We start from the raw sequence: 25776 nt of genomic DNA on the forward strand, positions 1-25776 counted from the left end.
TCATCTTTCTTTGCTCCAAAGAGAAAAGTCCCATCTCTGCTAACCGCATAAGACTTATTTTTCAATCCAGGCAACATCCTGGTGAATCTCATCTGCCCCCTCTCCACAGAGACCACATCCTTCCTGTAATGAGGTGACCAGAACTGAACACAGTGGGGTCTCACCAGAGATTTGTAGAGTTGCAACATGGCCTCTTGGCTCAAACTCAACAGAGCCCAGTATTCCACTGGCCTTCTTAAATATCCTCTCAACCTGCGTGACAAATTTGAGAGGTGTATGGATTTTATTGATTTAAAGGCATTTTGGTCAGGATATGAACAGCGCAGCTGGATACCAGCCTCATGGGGGTAACTAGGTATCACAGCCAGCATGGAATGTGGAGGGCAGTAGGGATTCTCTGTTCTGATGATTTTATATCCTCTACAAAGAGGCTCCTTCACACCGCACATCGTCCCACTTGGCCCTGTGTCAAGGTGATTGGGGGAGAAAAGGCCTCACCCTTGTGGCAGTAGTCATTGGTATACAGCTCTCCATCCTCGGGCTGCTCCTGCCACACCACCAGGTAGTAGGTGAGGTTCCCGTTACGGTGGATCGGCGGCTTCCACTTGACAATGAGCTGCGATGAGGAGTTTGACATGGACACCACATCCTGAGGGACAGTGGGTGCTGCGGCGAGAAGCAGGGGGCATGAGCAGATGTGACAAAGGCACCCAGAGCAGTCCACCCACAAGGAGAGCCTTCGAATGTCCCAACCTAAATATACCCTCTCCACTGCCCAATCCCTTCTCTCTCCACCGCCCAATCCCTCCTCCTCCACTGCCCAATCCCTCCAGCTCCACCGCCCAATCCCTCCCCTCTCCACCGCCCAATCCCTCCCCTCTCCACCGCCCAATCCCTCCCCTCTCCACCGCCCAATCCCTCCCCTCTCCACCGCCCAATCCATGCTCCTAAATCTGCACCTACCCCACTTAACCCCTGCCTCTACTCACGATTTCATCCTTCCCCACCTCATCTGGATAATTCCAAACCCATCCACTCCCCCTGTTATCATAACATCTCTCACAGTCTCCAGCAAGGTGATGTATCCTTGCCTCCCAACCCAGGTCCGCCGATATGACCTCTGTGCCACCCATTATCTACAACACCCCCAGCCGCCGGTGGGTTACCTGCGGCCTTGGTGCGGATGTAGACCAGGTCGCTCTTGGCCCCTTGGCTGTGGCTGGTCTCGGACACGGTCAGCGTGATGGCTCGGACGAAGATGGCATACTGCGTCCAGGGCTTCAGGTTGTGAAGCATCACCTCGGGGTAATGGTGCTTGTTAAAGGGGTGGTCTACATCTACCATTGTCCAGCTGTTGGGCACGCATGCGTCCTGCCCGATGTATTCGGTCACGTTTTGGTAAGGGCTGCAGGACGGAGCAGAAAAGGGTGGATTTCCTTCTGGGGACGTCCCGAGGGTGGGTTCCGGTGTTTTCCTCTCTCAGAGGCCCCGATGCTCTGCAACTCCCCCCGCCCCCCACCACCACCTCCTCCTCCTCAGGCAAGGGTGGGGGGTTAGTGGATACAAGAAGGGTCACAATCAGATCGGTTGCTCTCTCACCGAACGGGATAGATTCGAGCCCCATCCCATCTCCTGATGTTTGTGTCCACGGCGGAGTCAGACGGTGAGGCTGAGAGAGAGGACTGCAGGAAGGCTCGCTGAGTGAGCGCCACGTTGGGGGAGGGGGGTGGGTGTCCTGAAGGAGGGTCACGGTCAGCACCGCAGGGAGCTGTTTAAATGGCCGAAATGGGGTTTAAATCGAAAGTTTTGCGCGTGTGGGTGTCCTCGGGTAGACTTCATGGTCAGAAGAAGCCCTCTGCCGTCTCCCAACTCGGCAGTTCAAGCAATTTGCCCGGGTGGATTCACTCCACCTAATTTGCTCGTTAAACATCAGTGACTCCACCGCCAGTTCAGTTCGGGCCTCCGCCTGGAGACCGGCTACGGGGCGGATCGAAAATCTGGAACTTCCCATTCAGACAGCAGCCCAAAAAGGCCGCTCCAGCATCCCAGTCCTAACCAGAGGCGCCTCGTAGCCCCCATCCCCGTGGAAGCGGGGCGACTGGCTCCGTAGCGCCACCCGTCATCAACACGCGGCAGAGCCATGGCTGGTCTTCCTACCCATAATTCCCCCACGCGGCTGAAACCGCGCTGTGGCTCCCAGAACAGTTCCAGCTGCACGGGGGGATTATGGGTAGGGAAGGTGGCCATTGCTCTGCCGCGCTTTGAGCAGCAGAGGGCGGCTCCGAAGGCCGGGGCGGACCGGTGTGGCCGTCCCCCCCCCCCCCCCCGACTTGGAGGGAGAGGACGGGTCGCGGGAGGGACGGCCACACCGCCGCCCCCCAAACAGAGCGCAGATGGACCGGCGGAGGGCTGCGCTGCAGAGATGATCCCTCTGGGAGAAGGGTCGGATGACGCGGCTCGGAGACCCGCCCCCGCACATTCAGATGATGCGTTTGGGCAGAGATTCCCCGACTTTTGGACTATCTGAAATGGCCTATCGATTAGCTCGGATGTCAGGTGTTGACTCCACCGAGGAGTCTCGATTGCCAGGGAGCCAGTCCCTTGCTGAAGGGCTCCAGCCCGAAACGTCGGTGATGTGTCTTCACCTCTGTTGAGTTTTTCCAGCATTTGTATGTTTGTTTCACTTAAACCGCGGTGTCCACAGAATCCAAGGATTCACCATCCAGGGATTTCTGTTCATCGCTCTGCTCGGATAAAGGCGTGGGGAATAGCGTTGGGTTTGAAGTCGTGACTCGCGCTTGACTTGGATTCAAGAGAGGGAGAGCTCCGTCGGTCATCAGCCTCACCCTCTCGCCCCGGCCGATCTGGACCCAGTGGCAAGACATAGTCGAGACGCGGCGCATGGCTAAGTTGTTGAATCAGGGATGGTTTCCGCCCGCAAGCTGAAGCGGTTTCCAGGGTGTGGCACGAGGAGCCAACAAGTGAGAGATTGAGGAGATGAGTGAGGGCCAGCGATGCCCACCCTCCCCACCTTAGACCGACTTCAATCACCGCCCTCTCCTGATGTGAGCTATTCTTTGATACAGTTCGTAAAATACGCCAGACCTGTCCTCTGAAAGCCCTGGGCCCTACAGAAGTCGCCCACTGGGTAACGCCCGCCCCCCCCCTCCCCTTTTGATCTTTGGTCACCCAGGTGGTTGGGGGGAGGCAGGTTTGTCCTCGCGGGTCTGGCCGTTCGGGAGGCAGGGCAGCAGGCTGGCTTGGGTTCAGCCCGGGCGTAATCCCGAGGGGGGGGGGGGGGGGAGGAGCACTCCAGTGCTCACGGGCGGTTTGGAGGGTCTCCGGAAAAGGTTGGCTCCCCCCAGGATTTGACAGAATGGATGGAGATCATTAGGTTCCAATTTGTAACCTGTTCTGTGGGAATTGAAGACAAACGTAGTACTTGTAACTTTGGACAACGAAAGTAAAAAAATATTGGCAGTGCCGCCCTGTGGGGTGGGGGGGTCCCATTGGAGGTCCCTGTACGCAGGAGTTCTCCCCCTTTATATCGGTGTTGGACCGAGCAGTGGGGTCGGCGAAGCTGGCCACTCGCGGGTGGTCGGGGGGGGGGGGGGGTGGGGGAGCTGTCTGCTTGTCTGTCTTTCGGGGTTCCGTGCGGGGTTGTCGGCGCCGCGTCCCCCTCGCTCGGAAACTCACGCGTCCTTGTAATAGACGATGAAGCTGATGAGATCCTGGAAGTTGTGGGGCTGGTACCGTTCCCAAGTCAGCAGGATGCGGTCGGTGTAGGTGGTGTTGGAGATGAACTTCAGCATGTAGCTCTTACCTGCACAACGGAACACCCACATCAGCAGGTGGTGGGGGGGGGGGGGGGGGAGGTGAGTGGCAGGGGAGTGATGACGGGTGGGGTTGAGAGACTGGGGTGGGGTCGAGTGACGGGGGCTGAGGGGGAGTGAGTGATGGGGCGGAGGATGTGAGTGGCGGGGCGTGAAGCGGGTATAACAGGGAGTGACGGGACAGAAAACGACGGGGAGCCGCAAACACTTACAGGACACGCGATCTCCATTGGTGCGCGGGTTGATCTCAGCCTTGTTCTGCCGGCCCTTGGTACCTGTCACCTCCTCCATGCGATAGATCTCGGAGAGGCACAGCTTGGGGTTGAAAGCGAAGTACATCCGTCCGACGGGGATGGAGAGCCGGTGGTGGTTCCAGTTCCACAGCTGTTGCAGGTTTTGATTGTCCAGGACGTAGAGCGTGTAGTTCCTGGGGGAAGGTGGGTTGGGCTGAGGTTACCACCGTGTCTCCGCTGGCTGTCCCAGGGAGCGTTCAGTTCATCCCTCCCAGAGAACGGCCCCTCGGACAGACACGTTCCCCTCACCTAGATATCCATCCCCTCATCCAGGATATCTCTCCACCCCCACCCCGATATCCGTCCCTCCACCCAAATATCTGTCCCTCCCAACCTGGAGAACCCAGAGCGATTCTCTTTTTTAAAAAAGCAGCATTCCAGGGGCTTCTGGATAGAAACGTGAATATTCCGGAATCTGAGGGACGTTCCAGGAGCCAGCAGCTGAGGTTTTATGCACAGCTATCGTGGGTCACAGTTACTGTGTGTATTGTTCAATGCCTCACATGGGATTTGTCTGCCCGTCTCCTCTCTCCCTTCCTCACACGCACGCTTATTCTCACTCACACCCACTCTCAAATCTTCCACTCTCAGCCCCCTCTCAAACCACCCCCACTCTTAAAACCCCCCACTCTCAGCACCCATCTCAAAACCCCTCTCAAACCTCCCCACTCTCAGCCCCCCTCTCAAACCTCCCCACTCTCAGCCCCCCTCTCAAACCTCCCCACTCTCAGCCCCCCTCTCAAATTCCCTACTCTCAGCCTCCCCCTCAAACCCCACTCTCAGCCCCCTCTCAAACCTCCCACTCAGCCCCCTCTCAAACCTCCCACTCAGCCCCCTCTCAAACCTCCCACTCAGCCCCCTCTCAAACCTCCCACTCAGCCCCCTCTCAAACCTCCCACTCAGCCCCCTCTCAAACCTCCCACTCAGCCCCCTCTCAAACCTCCCACTCAGCCCCCTCTCAAACCTCCCACTCAGCCCCCTCTCAAACCTCCCACTCAGCCCCCTCTCAAACCTCCCACTCAGCCCCCTCTCAAACCTCCCACTCAGCCCCCTCTCAAACCTCCCACTCAGCCCCCTCTCAAACCTCCCACTCAGCCCCCTCTCAAACCTCCCACTCAGCCCCCTCTCAAAACTCCCACTCAGCCCCCTCTCAAACCTCCCACTCAGCCCCCTCTCAAACCTCCCACTCAGCCCCCTCTCAAACCTCCCCACTCTCAGCCCCCCTCTCAAACCCCCACTCTCCACCCCCTCTCAAACCCCCACTCTCCACCCCCTCTCAAACCTCCACTCTCCGCCCCCCTCTCAAACCCCCCCTCTCACCCCCCCTCTCACCCCCCCTCTCAAACCCCCCCTCTCAAGCCCCCCTCTCAAACACCCCCACTCTCAGCCCCCTACAGTCCCCCCTCTCAAAATCCCACCACAAGCCGTCCCCCTCAAGTCACCCCACTTCAAGCTGCCCTCTCTCAAGCCGCCCTCTCTCAAACTCCTCACTCTCAAATTCCCTACTTTCAGCCCCCCCTAAAACCCCCCACTCAGCATCCCCCTCTCAGCCCCCCTCAAACCTCCCACTTTCACCCTCCTCAACCCTCCCACTTTCACCCTCCTTAAACCCCCCACTCTCACCCCACCCCCTCTCAAACTCCCCACTCTCAGCCCTCCTCTCAAACCCCCCACTCTCAGCCCTCCTCTCAAACCCCCCACTCTCAGCCCCCCTCTCAAACCCCCCCATTCAGCCCCCTCTCAAAATCCCCCCTCAAGCTGTTCCCCTCAAGATGCCCTCTCTCAAGTTGCCCTCTCAAACCTCCCACTCTCAGCCCCTCTCACACCTGCCCACACCCCAAGCCTTTGAGGGAGAAGAGATGGGTGTGGTGTTGACCTCGGGACCCTGGTACCATCTGGAACCCGCCTTACCCGTCAACCATCGAATCGCCGCGAATTAGCTTCAGGTTGGTGAAGAAGGATAAGGAGACCAGGGCGAAGGAGTGCTTGATCTTCAGGAAGCCAGTGATGGTTTCAATTAGGCCTAAGCTGGCCTCCAGCTTCACTGCAAGGTTGTCTATGGAGAGGCAGCAGTGGGAGAGGGTAAGATGCATGCCTGTCCGCTCACTGACCCACCCATGAGGATCCCAGATTGTGGCCGCAAACATTCTAACCTCAACCTTAATACCAAAAATAGACGTAATTCAAGATAAATTATTTACAAATTGAGAACAGGAGTTGGGATGTTATGGCAAGGTTGTCTAACACATTGATGAGGCCAAATTTGGAGCATTGTGTGCAGTTCTGGTCACCAAACTACAGGAAGAATATCAGTCAGCTCGAAAGAGTGCAGAGAAGATTTACTGGGATGTTGCCGGGTCTTCAAGAGTTGAGTTACAGGGAAAGGTTAAACAGTTTTGGACTTTATCCCTTGGAATGTAGAAGAATGAGGGGAGATTTGAGAGAGGTTTACAAAATTATGAGGGGGACAGGCAGAGTAAATGCGAGTCAGCTCTTTTCACATGGATTGGGAATGATAAATACAAGAGTTCATGGCTTTAGGGTGAAAGGGGAAAAGTTTATGAGGGAACTTCTTCACTGGAGTGTGGAACGAGCTGCCATCTGACGTGGTAAATGCAGGCTCACCCTTAGGTTTTAAGAATAAATTGGATGAATACATGGATGGAAGTAGTCTAGAGGGTTATGGACTGGGTGCAGGTCGATGGGACAGGTAGAATAATATTTCAGCACAGATTAGAAGGACTGAATGGCCTGTTTTCCATGCAGTGGTGTTCTCTGGTTCTGAAAGGAAGACCGTTCAAAGCCCCTTCCCGCCCTTAATTTCATGGAGAACAAAGGAACATTATGGTGCAGAAACAGGCCCTTCAGCCCTTCTAGTCTGTGCCAAACTCTTTCTGCCTAGTCCCATTGACCTGCACCCAGTCCATACCCCTCCCATCCATGGACCTGCCTGAATTCTTCTTAAATGTTAAAATTGGGCCTGCATTCACCACTTCAGCTGACAGCTTGTTCCACCGCTCTCTGTCTGAAGAATTTCTCCTAAACCTTTCCCCCTTCACCCTTAACCCATGTTCTCTGGTTTGTAACTCACCCACCCTCAGTGGAAAAATCCTACCTACATTTATTCTGTCTGTCCTCCCTCATAATTTTAAATACCTCGATCAAATCTCCCCTCATTCTTCTACGCTCCAGGGAATAAAGTTCTAACCTGTTTAACCTTGGTTCCTGAAGTCTGGGTAACATCCTAGTAAATCTTCTCTGCAGTCTTTTTTTTTTAAACTTTATTTAAGATTTTATAACATGAATAACATAGAGGATTACATTTAAAAAAATTAAGAATAAAATAATAAATTTACAATACAGTATCAGTTATCTAAATAAACTATACCCTTCCCAATAATTATTACACATTAATAACCCAACTCAAATTAGTCCAACCCCCCCTTCCCCCCAAAATAAAGAGTGAAGAATTAATAAAGTTAATAATATATGAGAAAAAAAACCCACTTACAAAAAAAACCAAAAACATAACCGATTAAAATACTAACAAAAAGAAAAGTAATTAATTCTAAGATATCAGACTTAAAAAACATATTTAAATCAAACTTAAATGCATATATTTAACAAACGGAGTTAAGATGAAACATATATTTAACTCAAACTTAATATAAAAAAATTAGTAAAGTTAGTAACATTATCTATCAAAAATTCTTAAATAATAATCAATTCTTAAAAAAAAATTGTAGCATGAAAAAAAAGATGAAAAAAAACTTTCTCTATAGAGATAAACCTTCACCAAATATCAACTAACTTCACATCTATCATCTTATTAATCACATAAACCACCATCTTAAAACAAAATTCAAACCTCATTAAGCATTAGTACTCTTCCACCATTTTTCCCTTTTACTCTTGAATAGTTATCCAATAAAAGCTCCAATACCACATTTAAATATCCCCAATCATTACGTTAAAATTTAGATATCCAAATAATAAAAACACATCTACAACGAAATCTATATCTTCAACAAATGGAGCATAAACCACAAACAAAATTCAAGCCTCATTAAGAATTGTACAATTCAATTTAGAACTTTCACCATTATTCCCTTCGTTCTATAACTAAAATAGCAATACACCAGAATTACCACTCCTTTCACCTTAAAGTTAAAGAAAAAATTAAAAAAAACTTATCCACCCCATTCACATTTAAATTTCAGATATTCCTTATCTACTGAATAAACTTTACAAAAAAAACCACATCAATTTTTAGTTTTTTAAACAATCAAATACTTTCTTATGCTTTTTTTATATTTAAACAAAAAAATCCCCTTCACTCTTTAATCTAATAATACGAAAAAAAAGGAAAAAAAATGGGTAGGAGGTTAAAAAATACCCCTCCCGTCTAAACCGCGCAATGCAGTAACTCCCCAAAAAAAATGGGTGTGAGATAACTCACACGTAGCAGATGACTTTCAGGAAATAGTGCCTATACAGTTCTCTCCCCCAACTCTCACTTCATCTTAAACTAACATCATCATTATTTAATATTTAATATCCCTTTTTTTAAAAAAAAAACATTAGAAAAAAAAGGACAACTCTTCTTTTAATCAGCTCCAACTGCCGAGTCACCATTACAACCATTCCTTCTTGGAGCACGGCTCTTTTCTTCCATCTCTTGTCTCCTTAGAGATCGCGGCGGACTATGTCTCTGTTGAAACTGAGTAATTGGCAGCTCTTGAGCAAATGCTATAGCTTCCTTTGGAGAATCAAAGAACTTTGGTTGGCAACCATCTTGGAAAACCTTCAAAACAGCTGGATATCTAAAGGTTGCCTTGTAACCTTTCTTCCACAACAACTCTTTAGCAGGATTGAATTCCCGCCGTTGGAACATAACTTCTTGACTCAAATCCACATAGAAGAAAACTCAATTATTTTGAATCATCAAGGGTGATTTTCTCTGCTGTGCATTTCTAATAGCCACTCGTAAAATTATTTCTCTGTCGTAATAATTCAAGCAACGAACCAAAACAGGTCTTGGACTTTGACCTGAAATAGGCTCTGTGAGCACGTTCCAGTATTATTCCTTCCGGGAAATGTTCTTGACCAAGCACCTGCGGAATCCATTCAGTAAAAAATTTTCTTGGGTCTGGTCCCTCCATACCTTCCGGCAAACCAATAATCTTTATATTGTTCCGTCTGGATTGGTTTTCCAAATAATCAATCTTTTTCACCAAATTTTTATTTTGAGTTTGTAAGTCTTCGACCATTTTGGTCACATCAAAAACTTGATCCCGTATTTCGTCTATATCTTCTTCACACGAATTAAATTTATCTCTCACTTCAAGCTTAAAAGCTCCAAACTCAGCCATCTGTTGAGAATGTATTTTCACCAGAGTATTAAACCTAGTACCAAGTTCAGTCATAATCTTGGATTGTATAAGATCATTGTATAAGATCATTTAAATTCAAGATTCACAAAAATCTTTTCAATTGGAAGAGATTTTGGCTCAACAGATTTCTGCTTCTTCTCCATAACCAAAGGATCTTCTGTTCCTTCCTTCATTCTGGTTGCCTTCCTTGTAGTATGACTGCGTGTGGAAACCCCAGCCACAGCCTCTCCAGCAGTGACTGGAGGATGCTGGCCAGGGTTTTCCCCAGTCCATAATGTATTAAGTTCTCCCAGTACATCAAGTTGTATAGGTTCTTCTATCTCAAGAGGTGCAGTTTGCAGCGCCACCTCTACAGTTGACAAATGCCTTTGAGTAACTCTTTGTTCTAAAGGCTGTTTGGCGCCCTCTTTAGGGGGCTCTACCGATGTAACATAGAGCTCTACATCCGAACACTGTACCTCTCTCCTGGGATCCATTTCACGCTGAGTCCCGGTGTCTTTCCTGCAGGTAGGCTCCAGAACTTGAACTTTTAGAAAATGTAGTTTTTTGATGATCTGTTGTCGTTTTTTTTTTGCTCTTTTTCACCAATTGTACCATCATAAGTTAAATTAACAGCACTGAAATTATCTAAATTTTTAAAGAATTTTAACGGGCATTTCTAGACAAAACAATAAGATAGAGTCAGGAGAGGACTGGAAGGCACATCTGATCCTTACGCCATCTTGCCAAGCCCCCCCTCTGCACTCTTTCAATCTTATTGATATCTTTCCTGTAGTTGGGTGACCAAAACTGCACACAAAACTCCAAGTATGGCTTCACCAATGTCCTATACAACCATCCATTCATTTCCATCACTGTTCATTTTACACCGGTGGTTCTCAACCTTTTTCTTTCCACTCACATCCCACTTTAAGTGCTCTGTGATTAGTAAGGGATTGCTTAAGGTGGAATGTGAGTGGGAAGGGAGAACCACTGATTTACTCCATGATCACCACCGTGGCACCTTGTCCCTTCTCCCCACCCCCTCTGTGGTTTGAAAGGCTTCTCTATGGTCTCAGCCCCTCAATGCCTGGTAATGGGAGGACCCTAGACTATGGTCCTTTCCCACAGCACCCAAGCACCACCGGCCGCCCCAAAACCTCTGTGCCTCCCTCAGCACATACCTCTGCAGCCTGGAGTGCACCAGCCGTTGGCAGCGTTCCCTCACCGGCATCTCGGCGTGCTGAAAAACCAGCCAGTTTCGGGCCGGAACAAAGTTCACCGAGTTGATGGCCTTCTGGCCATCCTGGATGTCTGGATCAGTGTGTGGCCCCGGGAGCAGCCCATAGTGTCCTCTGTCTCGCTGCTGTTGGGGATGAACCAAGCATCCTTCTCCACCCACTTTGCATTCAGCAAAGAGGTGGGCGACAGCCCGTAGATCAGAGAGTCCACTGTCAAGCTATTGATTCAGGAACACCTGCCCACTGCATTCCCCGGCAGCTGAGTGCGAACCTTGGTTGGGACAGGGAGATGGGCGTCAATGTCCAGTGCAAGGGAACGCTCTCCATCTCCCTCACAGTGGGGGATCAACCCCTCCCTATGGAATCACTGTAGTCATGGTGAGGTAATCAAAGCTCTCCCTGGCCAGAGGAAAACCATCCAACCAAGGACCACGACGCGCCCGCTCCAGAGCCTACTCCAGACCCCCATACTGGGGACAACCCCTCCTTCTACCACTCTCCCATCTGGAAACACTCCTCTTCCACCACCACACGCCCACCACCCAGGGGCCGTCCCCTCCCCAGGCACTCACTTCCTCCACGAATGTTGATGATCAGGTTGCCCTCGACGACCGTGCACTCGGACAGCTGCTGCGCGGCAGAAAGCGAGTCGATGGTCTTGGTGCCCACGTGACAGAACTTGGGGCAATGCCCCCGGCACTTGCTGCAACCCAAACTGGAATAGAGAAAGAATGCAGGAAACCAGAGTCGGCCATTCGGCCCGTCGAGCCTGCTCCACCATCCAATGTGATTGCGGCTGATCTGATGACAGACTCATCTCCACCGATCTGCCTTTTTTCCATAAGCCTTAATTTCCCCGACAATGTAAAAATCTACCCAGCCTTGTCATACTGAGGTCACTGTATCAGATCACTGGACCCAAAACGTTCACCTACACATACTCCTGCCACCTGCCCTGTCTCACTCCCTAATAGGAGATTAAGTATTGCACTCTCCCTCGTTGGTACATCTATATATTGATTTAGAAAACTTTCCTGAACACATTAGACAAACTCCAAGCCACCCGATCCTTTAATGTGAAATCCAGTCATCACATGAAAGTTGAAATCTCCGACTATCACAACGTTTTGTTTCCTACATCATTCTGCTCTCTCTCCCTTTCCCTCTCTCTCTCTCCCTCTCTCTCTCTCTCTCCCTCTCTCTCTCCCCCTCTCTCTCTCTCTCCCTCTCTCTCTCTCCCTCTCTCTCTCTCCCTCTCTCTCTCTCCCTCTCCCTCCCTCTCTCCCTCTCCCTCTCCCTCTCTCTCTAATGATTTTCTCCTTCAATTCTCTCTATTGGGCAGTCTCTATAATACAACCCGATCAGTGTGGTCACATCTTTCCCGTTCCTCAACGCCACCACTACGACCTCGGTAGATGAGCCCTCTGGGCTGTCCTGTCTAAGCACAGCTGTGATATTTTCCCTGACTAGCAATGCCACTCCTCCCCCCTCCATCATGTTGGAACCCCAGTCCTGCCCCTCCTGCAACCAAGTCTCACCGATAGCAATAATGTAATCCCACGTGACCATCATTGCCCTAATCTCGTCCGCCTTTCTGACGCGTTGAAAATAAAGACACCTGAGAACATAGCTATCACTTACAAACCTTTGATTTCTGCCTGTACATGCAGCCCTCGCATGACCCTGGCCGTCCTCCACCTCACTATTGGCTCTAACGCTCTGGCTCCCGTCCCCCTGCCAATCTGGTTTGAACCCCCCTGGAGCAGCACGAGCGAACCTGCCCGCAAGGTGGTTGAAAACTACCGGGCATTAACCCTTTGGATTCCAGGCCCCTGTTTTCAGTGATTGCCAACAAGTGCATGCACTCCATGTCCCCGTTTGCCGGGATCATCCACCGTACTGATTTTTAACCTTTTTATGCTGTAGTTGACCCAAGGACCCAGTCCGGAGTATACATTATGAAAGGTTAAAAATGGCCGAAGTGTTACTAGCAGGCTTGACAGGCCGAATGAGCTTCTCCTCCTGTTTCCTAAGCTCTAATGTTGTTTGGCCCAAGACTTCTTGTGTTCTCTGTATGTATGGCCCACAGCCATAAATCACAACCACCCCTGGGAACGTACAGAGTGCGCCAGGTTCCAACCAGGCTCGATGGCGCTGTAACAACGTGGTGCTAACCGCAGCCCCATTTGAACTGCAGCACCTGGGTCGCCCTCCAGAGACCTGGGGTGCAATTACTGGGGCAAAGGTGCCAGAAGCGCCTTTCAAATCGCAGGGGGGAATCGGCCCATTAAAATCTCCAACTTGCCAATTTAAGGGGGATTCCCCCTGCAATGTTGTGTCACACCCTCACTGGAAGTTCCGCCGTATGTTCAGAAGCTGACTACCTGGTGACACACGCCAGCGCTGGTGTCACCAGGATGGCCGGGTCGGACATTTACCCATTCAAATTGGCTGCAGATGAGAACTGGGTTCTCTGACTACCTCTGAGGTAGGTCAGGGACCTGGTTGGATTCTTTCAAGGGTTGACATGGTTACTGCCGCGTAACTGGGCCGCTAACCAGGCAAGTTGCCTGGTTAACCCCATTTTACATGGCAGTTTGAAAGGGCCTCATGCTACCTTCTGGGTGCCTGGTCCCTTTCCTAATATATACTACTGACTAGGTCCGTGGATATAGGAACACCAGAACGAACCAGCTAGTGGTTGGGTCACTGAGTATATATGCTTGTTGGTAGTCCCTGAACACAGGGACATGGAATCCAAAGGGTTAAACTCGGCTTTTAACAGCCTGTATGGAGCTGTCGGTCCCACAAAAGACTGGACAGTAGGACCCTGCGGAAGCCCTGTGCAAGCCACGATCCTTCGGGAGAACAACCCATCCCTGCGCCCAGAGCCCACCCGCCTGTTCGTTGCCTACCTGCTATTCTCCCGCGTGTACCCAGAGGGACACTCCGGTAGGCACTCTCCCTGGAAGACCACAAAGGGAAGCCAATCCTTGGAGTGGTCTGAGGTCTTGTGCAGGCTGGCGCAGTACTCCTGAGTGACGCATCGCCAGCCTGCGTGTTTGTAAGTCCTGTCCGGGCAGTGGGGCAGGCAGGCACCCTGGTAGTGATAATTCCGGCACACGAGGCACATGCGGTTGTCACCGGACCGGCGGCAGCCCCCAAGGCACTCTCTGTGGCAGCACTCACCGGTGTCAGTGCAGCTACGGTCTCCACACTTACTGGGGCAGACTGTGGGAAGGAATGCAGGTTAGGTCAGCCTGAAGGGCAGAATGGCCTACTCAAGTTCTGTTTCATGGGTTTTAATGTGACACATCTTTTCTTTCCCCTTGGATCCCACCTTAAGCGATCCCTATTGCCTTCGGTGCTCTGCGATGAGCAAGGGATCGCTTAAGGTGGGATGTGAGGGGAAAGAAAAAGTTTTAATCATCCCTCATGGACTCATTATGTGCACAGTTTTGGAACTCCAAAGGAAATGGGCCAGTGACCATTTATCTCAAGCAAAATATTTCAGTAACAATTGAATCTACAGCAGTGATTCTCAGCCTTTTCTTTCCCCACCTTAAGCCATCCCTTTCTAATCACAAGATCACCAGGGATTACTTAAGGTGGGATGTGAGTGGAAAGAAAAAGTTTGAAAACCCACTGGTCTAGGGCGTGCCTGGTCCATTTGGAGGTGGATGGAAAGATAGGCCCAAGACAGCAAGATTTCCTGAACCCTTTGGACTCCAGTCTTTCCGGGACTACCAGCAAGTGCAAATACTCGGTCTACCCTGTTTTCAGGGACTGGTTTTAATACTTGCCGCAGACTTCAGCAGGGTTTCTAGCTACCTAGCAATTGGAGTCAGGTAACTTGGGCAATTGGATATGAAAAGCTCGGATCAGCAAGAAGCTGATTGGGCAGCTGAAATCAAGTGATCTGGAGGGGGCCTGTATTTTTTTTCCATGAACTTGTGCCACGGGGTGGAGGGGTATTAATTCACTTCAACTTAGCTGTCTGGAGAAGGATCTATCCTACGTGGACCAAAGAGTAGGAAATTCATAACTAACTATTTTTTTTCCCTACCTACCCAACCACCAGCTGGTTCAATCGCACTGTAGTTTATCCAGGAACCCAGTCCATGGTATTAAAGGTTAAATAAAGGGCTGGAGTCCAAAGGGTTAAAAGGGGTACAACTTCAGGATAAAAGGTTGTCCATTTAAAACAGCAACGCGGAAAATTTTTCTTCAGTCAGCAGGTCGTGAGACTGTGGAACATTGTTGTCGTAGGTGGCCATGGAAGCGAGGTCATCGGGTGGATTTAAGGGAGAGATTGGCGGGTATTTCACAAGGAGCAGGTCGAGGCTGGCCCCTGATCCACCCAGCCTCAACTCTCTGGCTTTCTGCCTGGAACTCTTGATGCCCTGCTGGGGAACGAGGCTGAGGGGGAGGATAGATCAGCTGATGATTGGAATGGCGGGGCAGGGCTTTAATATCTTGTGATGTCAGCCAGGTTTGATCTGAGCAGGGATATGTTAGCGTCACTCACCCTTCTGGCAATGGGTTGAAGTCCAGCAGCGATAGTCCGTCTGACCGTCGAAGCTGGTCTGCACGCAAGAGTTGCCCCCGTCCATTGCGCCTGGGCACACGTCCCCACACTCTTCCACCTGCTTGTTGCCGAAGATGTAGATGTTCTCCCCTGAGTTGAGGATGAGCGACCAGTCGATGGTGGAGAGGTGGCAGAGCTCCTGGTTTTTCTCGATGCGCACGTCCCCTCGCAACACGTTGGTGAGGCCGTGCAGGCCAATCTCCCGCAGGTGGGGCATCTCGAAGATCACCATAGCATAGTTGAAGAAGAGATTGATCCCCTTGATGATGGCCAGGTTGGGGAAGAGTTCCCGCAGGCTCTCGAGGCCATAAACGCGGAAGACGAGCAGATAGTCGGTGATCATGGTGAGGCGGGGAAAGGAGAGGCCGTGAAAGTCCTCGGCCTTGGTGTTGAACAGCAACAGGATCTGCAGGTCCCCCTCAATCACCGTGCAGTTCTCCAGCTTCTGCAGCTGAGCGACCTCGTGGCGAACATCCAGGCTGTCACAGACTGGGTGGGGAAGAGAGCGGAGGGCTGGTTACCCAGGGCTCTGGTGGGGGGGAGGGGTGGGTGGGTGGAGGGAAGGGCAGGGAGAGGGGAGGAGTGGACAGTGGGAAATGAAGTACAGAGGAAGGGGAGAGGGGGCCAAAGGAGGGAAGGGGAAGGAAGAGGAGAGGGAAGGATGGAGGACAGGGTAATGGGCACTCCAGGGAGAGAGGGGTTCGGATGGTCATTTTAGCATCCATAAGAGACAATTGCTTATGTTTTGGGCCTGAACTCATCTTCAAGGAAAAGTCAGAGGCAAGGATACATCAGAAAGACTCAGAATTCAATGGGGGAGGAAACCAGACCAAAGAAAGGTGTGAATTGGATATGAGCAGGGACTAGGTGGACTTTATCATGTCGGTACAAAAGGAGACAGGGAATGGAGAGACGACAGGGGAATAAGTAGGGGTGAGGGGGGTGGTTTAACGAAAGCCAGAGAAGTCGATATTAATGCCATCCAGTTGGAGGGGGCCCGGTCAGAAGATGAGGTGCTGTTCTTCCAGTTTACGGGTAGTCTCGGTCTGGCACATCCAATTAACACCTCCCATTGTTTCAATGAACATATAACCATATAACAATTTACAGTCCGGAAACAGGCCATCTCGGCCCTTCTAGTCTGCACCGATTTACATGAAACTCCACTAGTTCCACCTACCCACTCCCATGCCCATAACCCTCCAACCCCCTCACCTCCATGCACTCATCCAACCTCCTCTTAAATGACACAATTGACCCTGCCCCAACCACTCATTCCACTCAGCCACCGCTCTCTGAGTGAAGAAGCTTCCTCTTATATTCCTCCTAAAGTTTTGCCCCTTAACTCTTAACTTGTGACCCCTTGTTCCAGTCTCCCCTCCCCTCAGGGGAAAGAGCCTATTCACATCTACTCTAACTATTCCCTTCATAATTTTAAATACCTCTATCAAATCCCCTCTCAACCTTTTACGCTTCAACAAATAAAAACCCAGTCTACCCAATCTTTCTCCGTATTCAATCCAGGCAACATTTTAGTAAATCTTCTCTGTACCCTCTCAACCTTATTTATATCCTTCCTATAATTTGTAGACCAGAACTGCACACAATACTCCAAACGGCCTCACCAAAGCCTTAAACAGTCTCAACATCACCTCCCAGCTCCTATATTCTATGCTATGATTTATAAAGGCCAGAATACCCAATGCCTTCTTCACCACCCAATCAACATGGGAATCCACCTTCAAGGACCGCTGAACCATTATTCCAAGATACCTCTGTTCCTCAGCATTCCTCAACGCCCTCCCCTTCACTGCATATGTCATAATTTGGTTATTATTCCCTAGCCTCACACTTGTCTACATTAAACTCTATCTGCCACCTTTCAGCCCACTCTTCTAAACAGTCCAAATCCTTCTGAAGTCCATGAAAACCCTCCTCACTATCCACAACTCCCTCTTTTTTTGTATCATCCACATACTTACTCACCCAATTTACCACTCCGTCATCCAAATCATTAATGTAAATGACGGTCAACAAAGGACCCAACACCAATCCCTGAGGCACACTGCTCGTCACCGGCCTCCATCCTGACGGACAGTTGTCCTCCATGAGTCTCTTCCAGCCACCGTTGAACCCATCTGAGACTTTCTGATATTCCCTGCTTCTGAGTTTTCTGATTTTTTTTCCCTCGAAGAAGGGCTCAGACCCAAAACGTCTTGGTCTCCTGCAGATGCTGAAAAGACCAGCTGAGCTTCTCCAGTGTTTACAACAGTCACAGCGTCTGCAGCCTATCATGTTTCATTCGAAGGGAGAAGGTGCCATTACTGTCACGTAATACTACATTTAGAATGTAACATGCATGAAATTCGTTGACTTTTGTCTACCGTAAGGCAGACAGAGAGGGGCCACTGTGTCCATTGCCCCTCACAGAAACCTACAGCACCTGGTGTTCCGCGCAGTCTCCCCTCCAGGTACTGACCAGGCCTGAGCCTGCTTGGCTTTCGAGCGCAGTCGATCTTGGGCGTTTCCAGGCTATGGGGCTTCTCACTTGAAGGTGCGAGCGCAGGTGGAGAGAAGAGGGAGAAATTGTGAGAGAGGGAGATAAGGAGAGGAAGACTGGAAGGAGGAGTGGAGATGGGAGATGAGAATGAAAGGGAGGGAGAGAGAAAGAGAATTAAGAGTGAGAAATGAGAAGAAAGGGAGAGGGAAAAGGAGGGGAGAGAGAGAGAGAGGTGGGGGAGAAAGAGGAGGGGGAGAGAGAGGAGGAGGTAAGAGAGAGGAGGGGAGAGAGAGGAGGAGGTAAGAGAGAGGAGGGGAGAGAGGAGGGGGAAGAGAGGCGGGAAGAGACAGAGGAGGTGAGAGGAGGGGGAGAGCGAGGAGGGGAGAGTGGAGGTGAGAGAGAGGGGAGAGAGAGGAGGGGGGAGAGAGAGGAGGGGGAGAGAGGAGGGGGGAGAGAGAGGAGGAGGTAAGAGAGGAGGAGGTAAGAGAGGAGGAGGTAAGAGAGGAGGAGGTAAGAGGAGGAGGAGGTAAGAGAGGAGGAGAGAGAGGAGGGGGAAGAGAGGCGGGAAGAGAGAGAAGGGGGGGAGAGAGAGAGGAGGGGAGAGAGAGAGGAGGGGGAGAGAGAGAGGAGGGGAGAGAGAGAGGAGGGGGAGTGAGAGAGAGGAGGGAGAGAGAGAGGAGGGGAGAGAGAGAGGAGGGAGAGAGAGAGGAGGGGAGAGAGAGAGGAGGGGAGAGGAGGGAGAGAGAGGGGAGAGAGAGAGGGGAGAGAGAGAGGGGAGAGAGAGAGGAGGGGAGAGAGAGTGGAGGGAGGAGAGAGAGTGGGGAGGAGAGAAGAAGGGGAAGCAAGGTGTAAGAGAGAGGAGGGGGAAGAGAAAGTGAGAGAGAGGAGGGGAGAGAGAGAGAGAGAAGGGGAGAGAGAGGAGGGGAGAGAGAGGAGGGGAGAGAGGAGGGGGAGAGAGAGAGAGGAGGGGGAAGAGAAAGTGAGAGAGATTGATAATCTCTATACATGATTAGCATTTCCCACCCAGTGCATTCACCTCTCATTGAGTGGGAAGTCTGAGCACAGAGAGATCCCACTATCAACCATGATGTTTTTCGTGGTATAATAGACAGCCCAGGGAAGTGAAACTCCCCATCGCAGCCACAATTGACTTGTAGCCTCTCACCGGCAGGGCCCAGATTGAGGCTCATATCAACCTTTGTGTCCCATCTGAAAATATAAGATGCTTGAGTAAACGCTAACACTGGACGACAAAGATTTTGCTTCCTGAACACTTTTGAGTCTATTTTATGGATTTTGGGTCACTGATCACAAAAAAAAATCACCTTAAAATGTTCCTATTGCATACTGTTTTTTTTAGATACAACCTATTTCTGTGATTTCCTGTCAAGTCCACTTCAAGTGACAAAACCATGAAATGCAGCATGTCCTTGAAAATTAATTTTCTGCGTTCGCACTCGGACGCCTTCCCCGCTGATTTCGGTTCAGTCGGTGACGGGCACGGTGAAAGGTTCCGCCAGGACATTGCGACCGTGCAAAAGGGGTATCGGGGCAACTGGAATCCATCAGCGCCGGCCGACTATTGTCGGGCACTGGTGCGCCAGGCATCAGATGGCGAGTACAACGGAAATCAGCGGCAAGACATTTGTAGATCAGTTGAACCAACGCAAGGAGCCAACATCATGATGCCATTAAACCTGGTAAATTCAATAAAAGTTAGCGTTTCTCCAACTTCCCTCGTGATACGGCCAATCTGAAATTAGCTTTGTGAAGTTGATTATCATAATCCCCAATTTTTTTTATCTTGAAAAACATTGTTGCCCAATGTAATCTCTGAGGTAACTCAGTAATGGGAGACCGTTTCTGAGCACGGCAATAGGGTCCGATGTCCATGCCGAGCAATGTGTCTATCTAAACGTGTTGCCTTTGGCCCACTTTCCTCCAACCCTTTCCTATCCATCCACCTGTCCAAATATTTTAAGCCTTTCATTGTCCCCCCTCCCCCCACCCCTCTCTCTCTCCACCAGCTCTTTTGACATACCCACCACCCTCTGCATCGGATGCCATCGGGGCTCCGTGGTTAGTAAGGGATTACATAAGGTGGTATGTGTAAGGAAGAGAAAAAAAAGGTTGAGAATCTCTGCCAATAGAAACAGGAGAAGCAGTGGTGGATTGACCATTAAGCTGAGTAGACTGAAGCCTAGGGGCCCAGGAGGGAAGGGGGCCCGTTACAACCCGCTGGTACACCGACCAGTCAATATGGCCTCCCGTTCGCCAGTCCAGGCTCGCAGAAGTACTGCCTTCACCTGGCAATCAGGCAGCAAGGGGGGGAGCTATCACTTGGGGCTCCACTGGTCCCAGTGCTACCTGTCATTCGAGGCTCCCGAGTCTGAGGTCCGCCTCCTGCGGCAGAGTGCAGCTGAAGCAGTGCCGTTCATGGGAGGTTTCCTTTTTTTTTAAAAGAAGATTGTTATTTTTGTATCGAGATTGGGGTTTTTTTTAGAACTGATTTTATTGATCCTTTTGGAGACTATTCAAATTATTCGGGGCCAGCAAACGGCTTCTGTCTGGTAAAGTTTTGTTTGCTTTTCGTGACATTTTTCCTCTCCTCTTCCAACCAAACACCAACTGCTGTCTTCCCAGTGCATGCCCGGCAGATAAATGTGAGGGCATCGCGCCCAAAGGGAACAATTTCACTTTATTCAACAAAGGGTGGGGGCAGAGGGGCAAGGTTGGGGGGGCCTTAACTACCACCTGGGCCCTAGGCTGAGCTTTAGTAAGGCCCACAAGAGGAGACGAAATAGGCTATTCAGCCCATCGAGTTGATGTTGATTCCAGACCAGGATTCGGTGTTAGGCTTCTTGGTACGGAGGCAAGGACGGAGGGCTGGGTGGGTTTTTGCAATTCACTGGTGGAGACAGCTGTAAAAAAAGGCTGGGGTTCTTTCAGAGCAGGGTGGGCTCTCTTGACAGATGGCCTAGGGTCCTGCCCACCACGAGACTTCACACACCAGATCCCACAGAGTGAGGGACTTAAGACGTAGGAGCAGAAATCAGCTGTTCGGCCCATCGGGTCTGGCCCCATTGTTTAACCATGAGCTGATCCACTCTCCCACTCAGCCCCATTTGCCTGGTCCCCTCTCCACAACCTTGGCTGATCAAGAAGCAATCAATCTCTGCCTTTAATACGCACACGGGCTGGGTTCCACAACTGTCTGTGGCCACACATTCCCCACCCTCTGGTCGAGTACTTCTGACACGGAGAAGGACAAGAGGGGGTGAGTTTAGGAGAGCAGGGAGGTTATGCTGCAAGGTCCTGGTGAAGCTGCATCTGGAGAAGTGTGTGCAGTTCTGGTCTCCTTATTTGAGGAAGGATTGACTGGCTTTGGAGGCGGTGAAGAGGAGGTTCACCAGATTGATTACAAAGATGAAGGGGTTGGCCTATGGTGAGAGATCGAGTCATCTGGGACTGTACTCACTGAAATTTAGAAGAATGAGAGGAGATCTTATAGAAACATATAAAATTATGAAAGGATTGAGGTCAGTAAGTTGTTCCCATTGGTGGGGGAGACCAGAACTTGGGGACATAGCCTCTAGATTCAGGGAAGTAGATTTAGGATGGAGATGAGGAGGAACTGCTTTTCCCCAGACGGTGGGGAATCTGTAGAATTCACTGCCTATTGAAGCATTAGAGGCAACCTCAATAAATATATATAGGACAAGGTTGGGTAGATTTTGATATAGTTGGGGAATTAAGGGATATGAGGAAAAGACAGGTGGGTGGAGATGAACCGATCATCAGATCAGCCATGATCTCATTGAATGGGGGAGCAGGCTCGACGGGCCGAGTGAACGACTCCTGCTTCTGTTTCTGATGTTCACATGTCGAGGTACAGGTTAATGGGACTTGGGTAGAATAATATTTTGGCACAGACTAGAAGGGTCGAAGGGCCCGTTTCTATGCTGTGTTATTCTATGTTATGTTCTTAAAGAAATTCCTCCGCATCTCCCCTCAACCCTGAAGCTGTGCCTGCTTATCCAAGACTCTTCCACCATGGGACACAACCTTCCCATATCTACTCTGCCCAAGCCTGATGAACTGCGTAGCCTCCAGGATGTTGACCAGGTGGTGTCGGGTGCTTATTTTGGGGAATACCCCAGGAGACTGTGGAATGTGTGGCCACAGACAGTTGTGGAGGCCAGCCCATGGGCGCATTGAAGACAGAGATTGATTGCTTCTTGATCAGCCAAGGTTGCGGAGAGAGGACCAGGCAAGTGGGGCTGAGTGGGAGAGTGGATCAGCTCATGATTAAATGACGGGGCCAGACCCGATGGGCCGAAGAGATGATTTCCGCTCCTATGTCTTATGTCCCTCACTCCATGAGGTCTGGTGTGGGACAGGACCGCAGTCCCTCGAGATGAGTGTCTGCCAAGAGAGCCCACCCTGCTCTTAAAGAACTCTAGCCTTTTTTTTACAGCCATCTCCACCAGTGAATTTGCAAGAACCCACCCACCCCTCCATCCTTGCCTCTGGAACAAATAGCCTACGCCTGACCAGGGGGCTTGAACTCACAAATGGCCTGCAGATGCCTGATGTGGGTCCTGGTGTGGGCGACGACTCTAGGGTGTGAGTTGGGTGACTCCCCACCCAACACCCAGTTCTGGTAGAGATTTCACAGAGTGGACAAGTTGCCGTGGAGGGTGTGTAGCAGCAGATTGACTCAGGTGAGTAAACATGTTTTGAAACCAGAACCTTGATTAACAAAATATTTTTTTCCTCTTCAAGGACAGCGAGATCTGCTGGGGCATCCCCTTACTGTTTATCTACTTTAAGTGTGTGGGATTGTAGCTCACTGTCTGTCAACAAACACCCACTTCATCCACTACTTGATCGCTTGGAGCTCATCACCAACTTCATCCCCAATGGGTCAGAAATCAGGGGATCAATTTCCACCCATCAAGACACCAATGGTCAATTCCACCCCCAACTGATCAGGATTTGGTGGTCATTCTCAACCTTTTATTCCTCCCACCCCCACCCCATCCACATAGCACTTCAGTAACCGCAGAGAACCTACGGCATGAGGTGCTTAGTAAGGAGTTACTTAAGGTGGTATGTGGGTGAGAACGTACTGGGGTTAGTGGGGTGGAGTTAGGCAGCACGGACTCATGGGCCGAATTGGCCTGTTACCATGCTGTATGTCTAAATTTAGATTTAAATCACTGCCCTAAATAGTTATCAATTCCCCATCCCATTCCCTTGCTTACAGCTCTCTTTCTTTCCCCCTTTTTCCCTCTCCTCCCCTTTCCCTCTCCCTCCCCTTTTCCCCTCTCCCTCCTCTCCCTCTTCCATCTCTCCCTTTACTCCTCTCCCCCTTTTCCCCTCCCTCCTCTCCCTCTTCCCCTCCCTCCTCTCCCTCTTCCCCTCCCTCCTCTCCCTCTTCCCCTCCCTCCTCTCCCTCTTCCCCTCCCTCCTCTCCCTCTTCCCCTCCCTCCTCTCCCTCTTCCCCTCCCTCCTCTCCCTCTTCCCCTCCCTCCTCTCCCTCTTCCCCTCCCTCCTCTCCCCCTCTCCCCTTTTACTCCTCTTCCCCTTTCCCCCTCTCTCCTCTTTCCCCTTTTCTCTTCTCTCCCTTCCCTCTCCCCTTTCCCCCACTCTCTCCCTCTTCCCCCTCTCCCTTTCCCTCTCTCTCTCCCTTTTCCACCTCCCCCTTTCTCCCCTTCTCTTCCCCCTCTCCTTTTTTCACCATCCCCTTTTCCCCTCTCTCCCCCTTTCTCTCTCTATTTCTCCTTTCACAGAACCAAATTCAATTCTCACCTTTCCTCTCATCATATCCAATTATCACCTTTTGGCTGTTGCTCTGAACCCCTGACCCCTTCCTGATCCCTCTTTCTCTTGAGTCTTTTGTTCAGACGCCCGTCTGCTGTTTGCTTACACCTTGAGGCAGGGACCAAGCCAGAACCATCGATAATTTCTCTTTACCTCCTGTGGACGCTGCGAGGCCGGCCAGAGGTGTAACTCCTTCACGCAAACCCGCAATATGCTTATGTGGCATGAAGACGCAATCCCTGTCCGGGACCTGGCATACGCCAGAGACTCCCACCCACCCCCGTCCCTGACCACCACATACACACACATCATCCCCTACAGGTGCAGGCTAGCGACAACCCCCCCCCCCCCCACCCAGGCACCCACACCACATGATCAGGACCCTCACCCAGGTAAGCCAACCACCACGTCCGTCACCACAGACAACCAAACCCCACCCCCTATGGAGACAGCCTTGCCCCCCCCCCCCGACAAGTTAAGACACCCGACCAACAATGGAGCTGACAAGTACACCCCCGGCGGAGCTGCGCAGGTCATGGAGGCAAAGGAAGCCACCTGTCTGTTTGAACCTCTAAGACTGTGTTTTGATTTATAAAGAGGGGGTGAATGTGGCGATACTGTCCTGTGTATAAGTGGCTGGCCCACCCACTGATGACTCGACCCCCAGTAACCCCCTCCCCCTGTGACCTGGCCATAAAGGTTGACCTCCCTACCCCCTTCTATTCATTCGAGCACATGGAGTTGGGCCAGCTGAAATCTCATGTGTATTAAAGCCCATCGTTCCTCACTCAGCCTTTGGAGTCATTGATAGAGTGTATCACCGTACTTTCCTTTCACTCACGTGCCTGTCTATTCAGGCGGCCAGAATACCCGACTGTAAAGCCACCTATTCTACCCCAATGTGGCACACGGGTGGCCAACTGAAAGTGGAGAATCCAGCCAGGAGGAGCACTGACCTAACCCTCCTCCTGTAGGTATATTCTCCGGCACGGAGAATCCCCCGTTGCACTTGGAAACAGCAGTGGGACTATGTCCACAGGAGCCCAGTGTTCACTCGGACGCAGCTCTCCTTCAGCCGGCGCGCTCAGGCGACAGAAAGGCGTCTTCTCCACAGCCACCTGAATGTCCCAGCTGCACTCCCCCAGCCGCATCTGCTGGCGCATTATCTGCATCCGAGCACCTGAAAGCGGCTTAAGGGTCTCTTAAGTGCCCCTAACATTCCAGCCACCACACATAAATAAACCACTTAGCCCTGATGTCTCCTATAGAATGCTACAGCACAGACACAGGCTCTTCGGCCCTTCTAGTCTGTGCCGAACTATAATTCTGCCTCGTACCACTGACCATATCCCTCCCATCCGTGTCCCTGTCCAAATTCTTCTTGTGTGAAAACTGAGCCCACATTCACCACTTCAGCTCATTCCACACTCCCTCCGCTCTCCACGTGAAGTTCCCTCTCTAAACATTGCCCCTTTCTCCCTTAACTCTGATTTGTATCTCCCCTACCTGCAGCCTATCTACTGTCTAGACCCCTCAAAGTTTCTCTGTCCAATCACCCCTCATTCTTCTACGCCCCAGGGAATAAAGTCCTCCCCCTGAACTTCCCTCCCTTCACTTTGTGCACACGTCCTCTGGTGTTTGCCCTGAGAAAATGATGTAGGCTGTCCCCTTCCAACTGAGCTCATGGTTCCCAGATACCCCAACCCCCCTCCTCCTCCCACACAGGACCCACCCCCCAACCTCCCATGAAGCAAGAAGAGAAACCTACTCTCTGCTGAGCTGTGACTCGCCACGATCGTGGTGCAGATCAATAACCACAGCGGCGTTCCTTCCTCCCTTAGAACCATAGTTTACGGGCAGATCCACCGGCGCACTCAATGCATCCAGACCTCCGGTTCCAGATCTCAATGCGACCCCTTCGCTCACTGCACCCCCCCCCCCCACACCCCAGGTCACACGTTGAACTTCTTTAAACCCTGAGGGTTAAACCCACGTCCGTGCCTGTCATTCCCTCTCCAGCTCCGGCCATTTTTCCAGGTCTGCGGGAATCCTTCCCCACGCACGCACACACCTGTGGAAACCTTGAAAGAAATTGGACTCTTCAATATGCTGGACGCGACCCA

General features: G+C 51.0%; 1 protein-coding gene across 2 annotated transcripts in view; it reads right to left on the reverse strand.

The window, feature by feature from the left end:
- LOC138764466 (insulin receptor-related protein-like) overlaps nucleotides 1–25568 on the reverse strand; it is a 61023-nt gene extending 35455 nt beyond the window's left edge. Inside the window, exons 1-9 of one of the 2 annotated variants that reach the window (XM_069940430.1) lie at nucleotides 25422–25568; nucleotides 15268–15816; nucleotides 13655–13970; nucleotides 11312–11454; nucleotides 6038–6182; nucleotides 4046–4260; nucleotides 3697–3823; nucleotides 1167–1405; nucleotides 499–666 (exon numbers count right to left, since the gene is read on the reverse strand). In XM_069940430.1, coding sequence (XP_069796531.1) covers nucleotides 499–666; nucleotides 1167–1405; nucleotides 3697–3823; nucleotides 4046–4260; nucleotides 6038–6182; nucleotides 11312–11454; nucleotides 13655–13970; nucleotides 15268–15816; nucleotides 25422–25500 — 1981 coding nt within the window. In that variant the 5' untranslated portion in view covers nucleotides 25501–25568. Of the gene's footprint in view, nucleotides 1–498; nucleotides 667–1166; nucleotides 1406–3696; nucleotides 3824–4045; nucleotides 4261–6037; nucleotides 6183–11311; nucleotides 11455–13654; nucleotides 13971–15267; nucleotides 15817–17313; nucleotides 17490–25421 lie in introns of those variants that run through there. The other variant, XM_069940432.1, reaches the window with a different exon arrangement.
- Between the last annotated feature and the right edge of the window lie 208 nt (nucleotides 25569–25776).

Source organism: Narcine bancroftii, chromosome 5 (assembly GCF_036971445.1).
Source record: "Narcine bancroftii isolate sNarBan1 chromosome 5, sNarBan1.hap1, whole genome shotgun sequence".
Lineage (NCBI taxonomy): Eukaryota > Metazoa > Chordata > Chondrichthyes > Torpediniformes > Narcinidae > Narcine > Narcine bancroftii.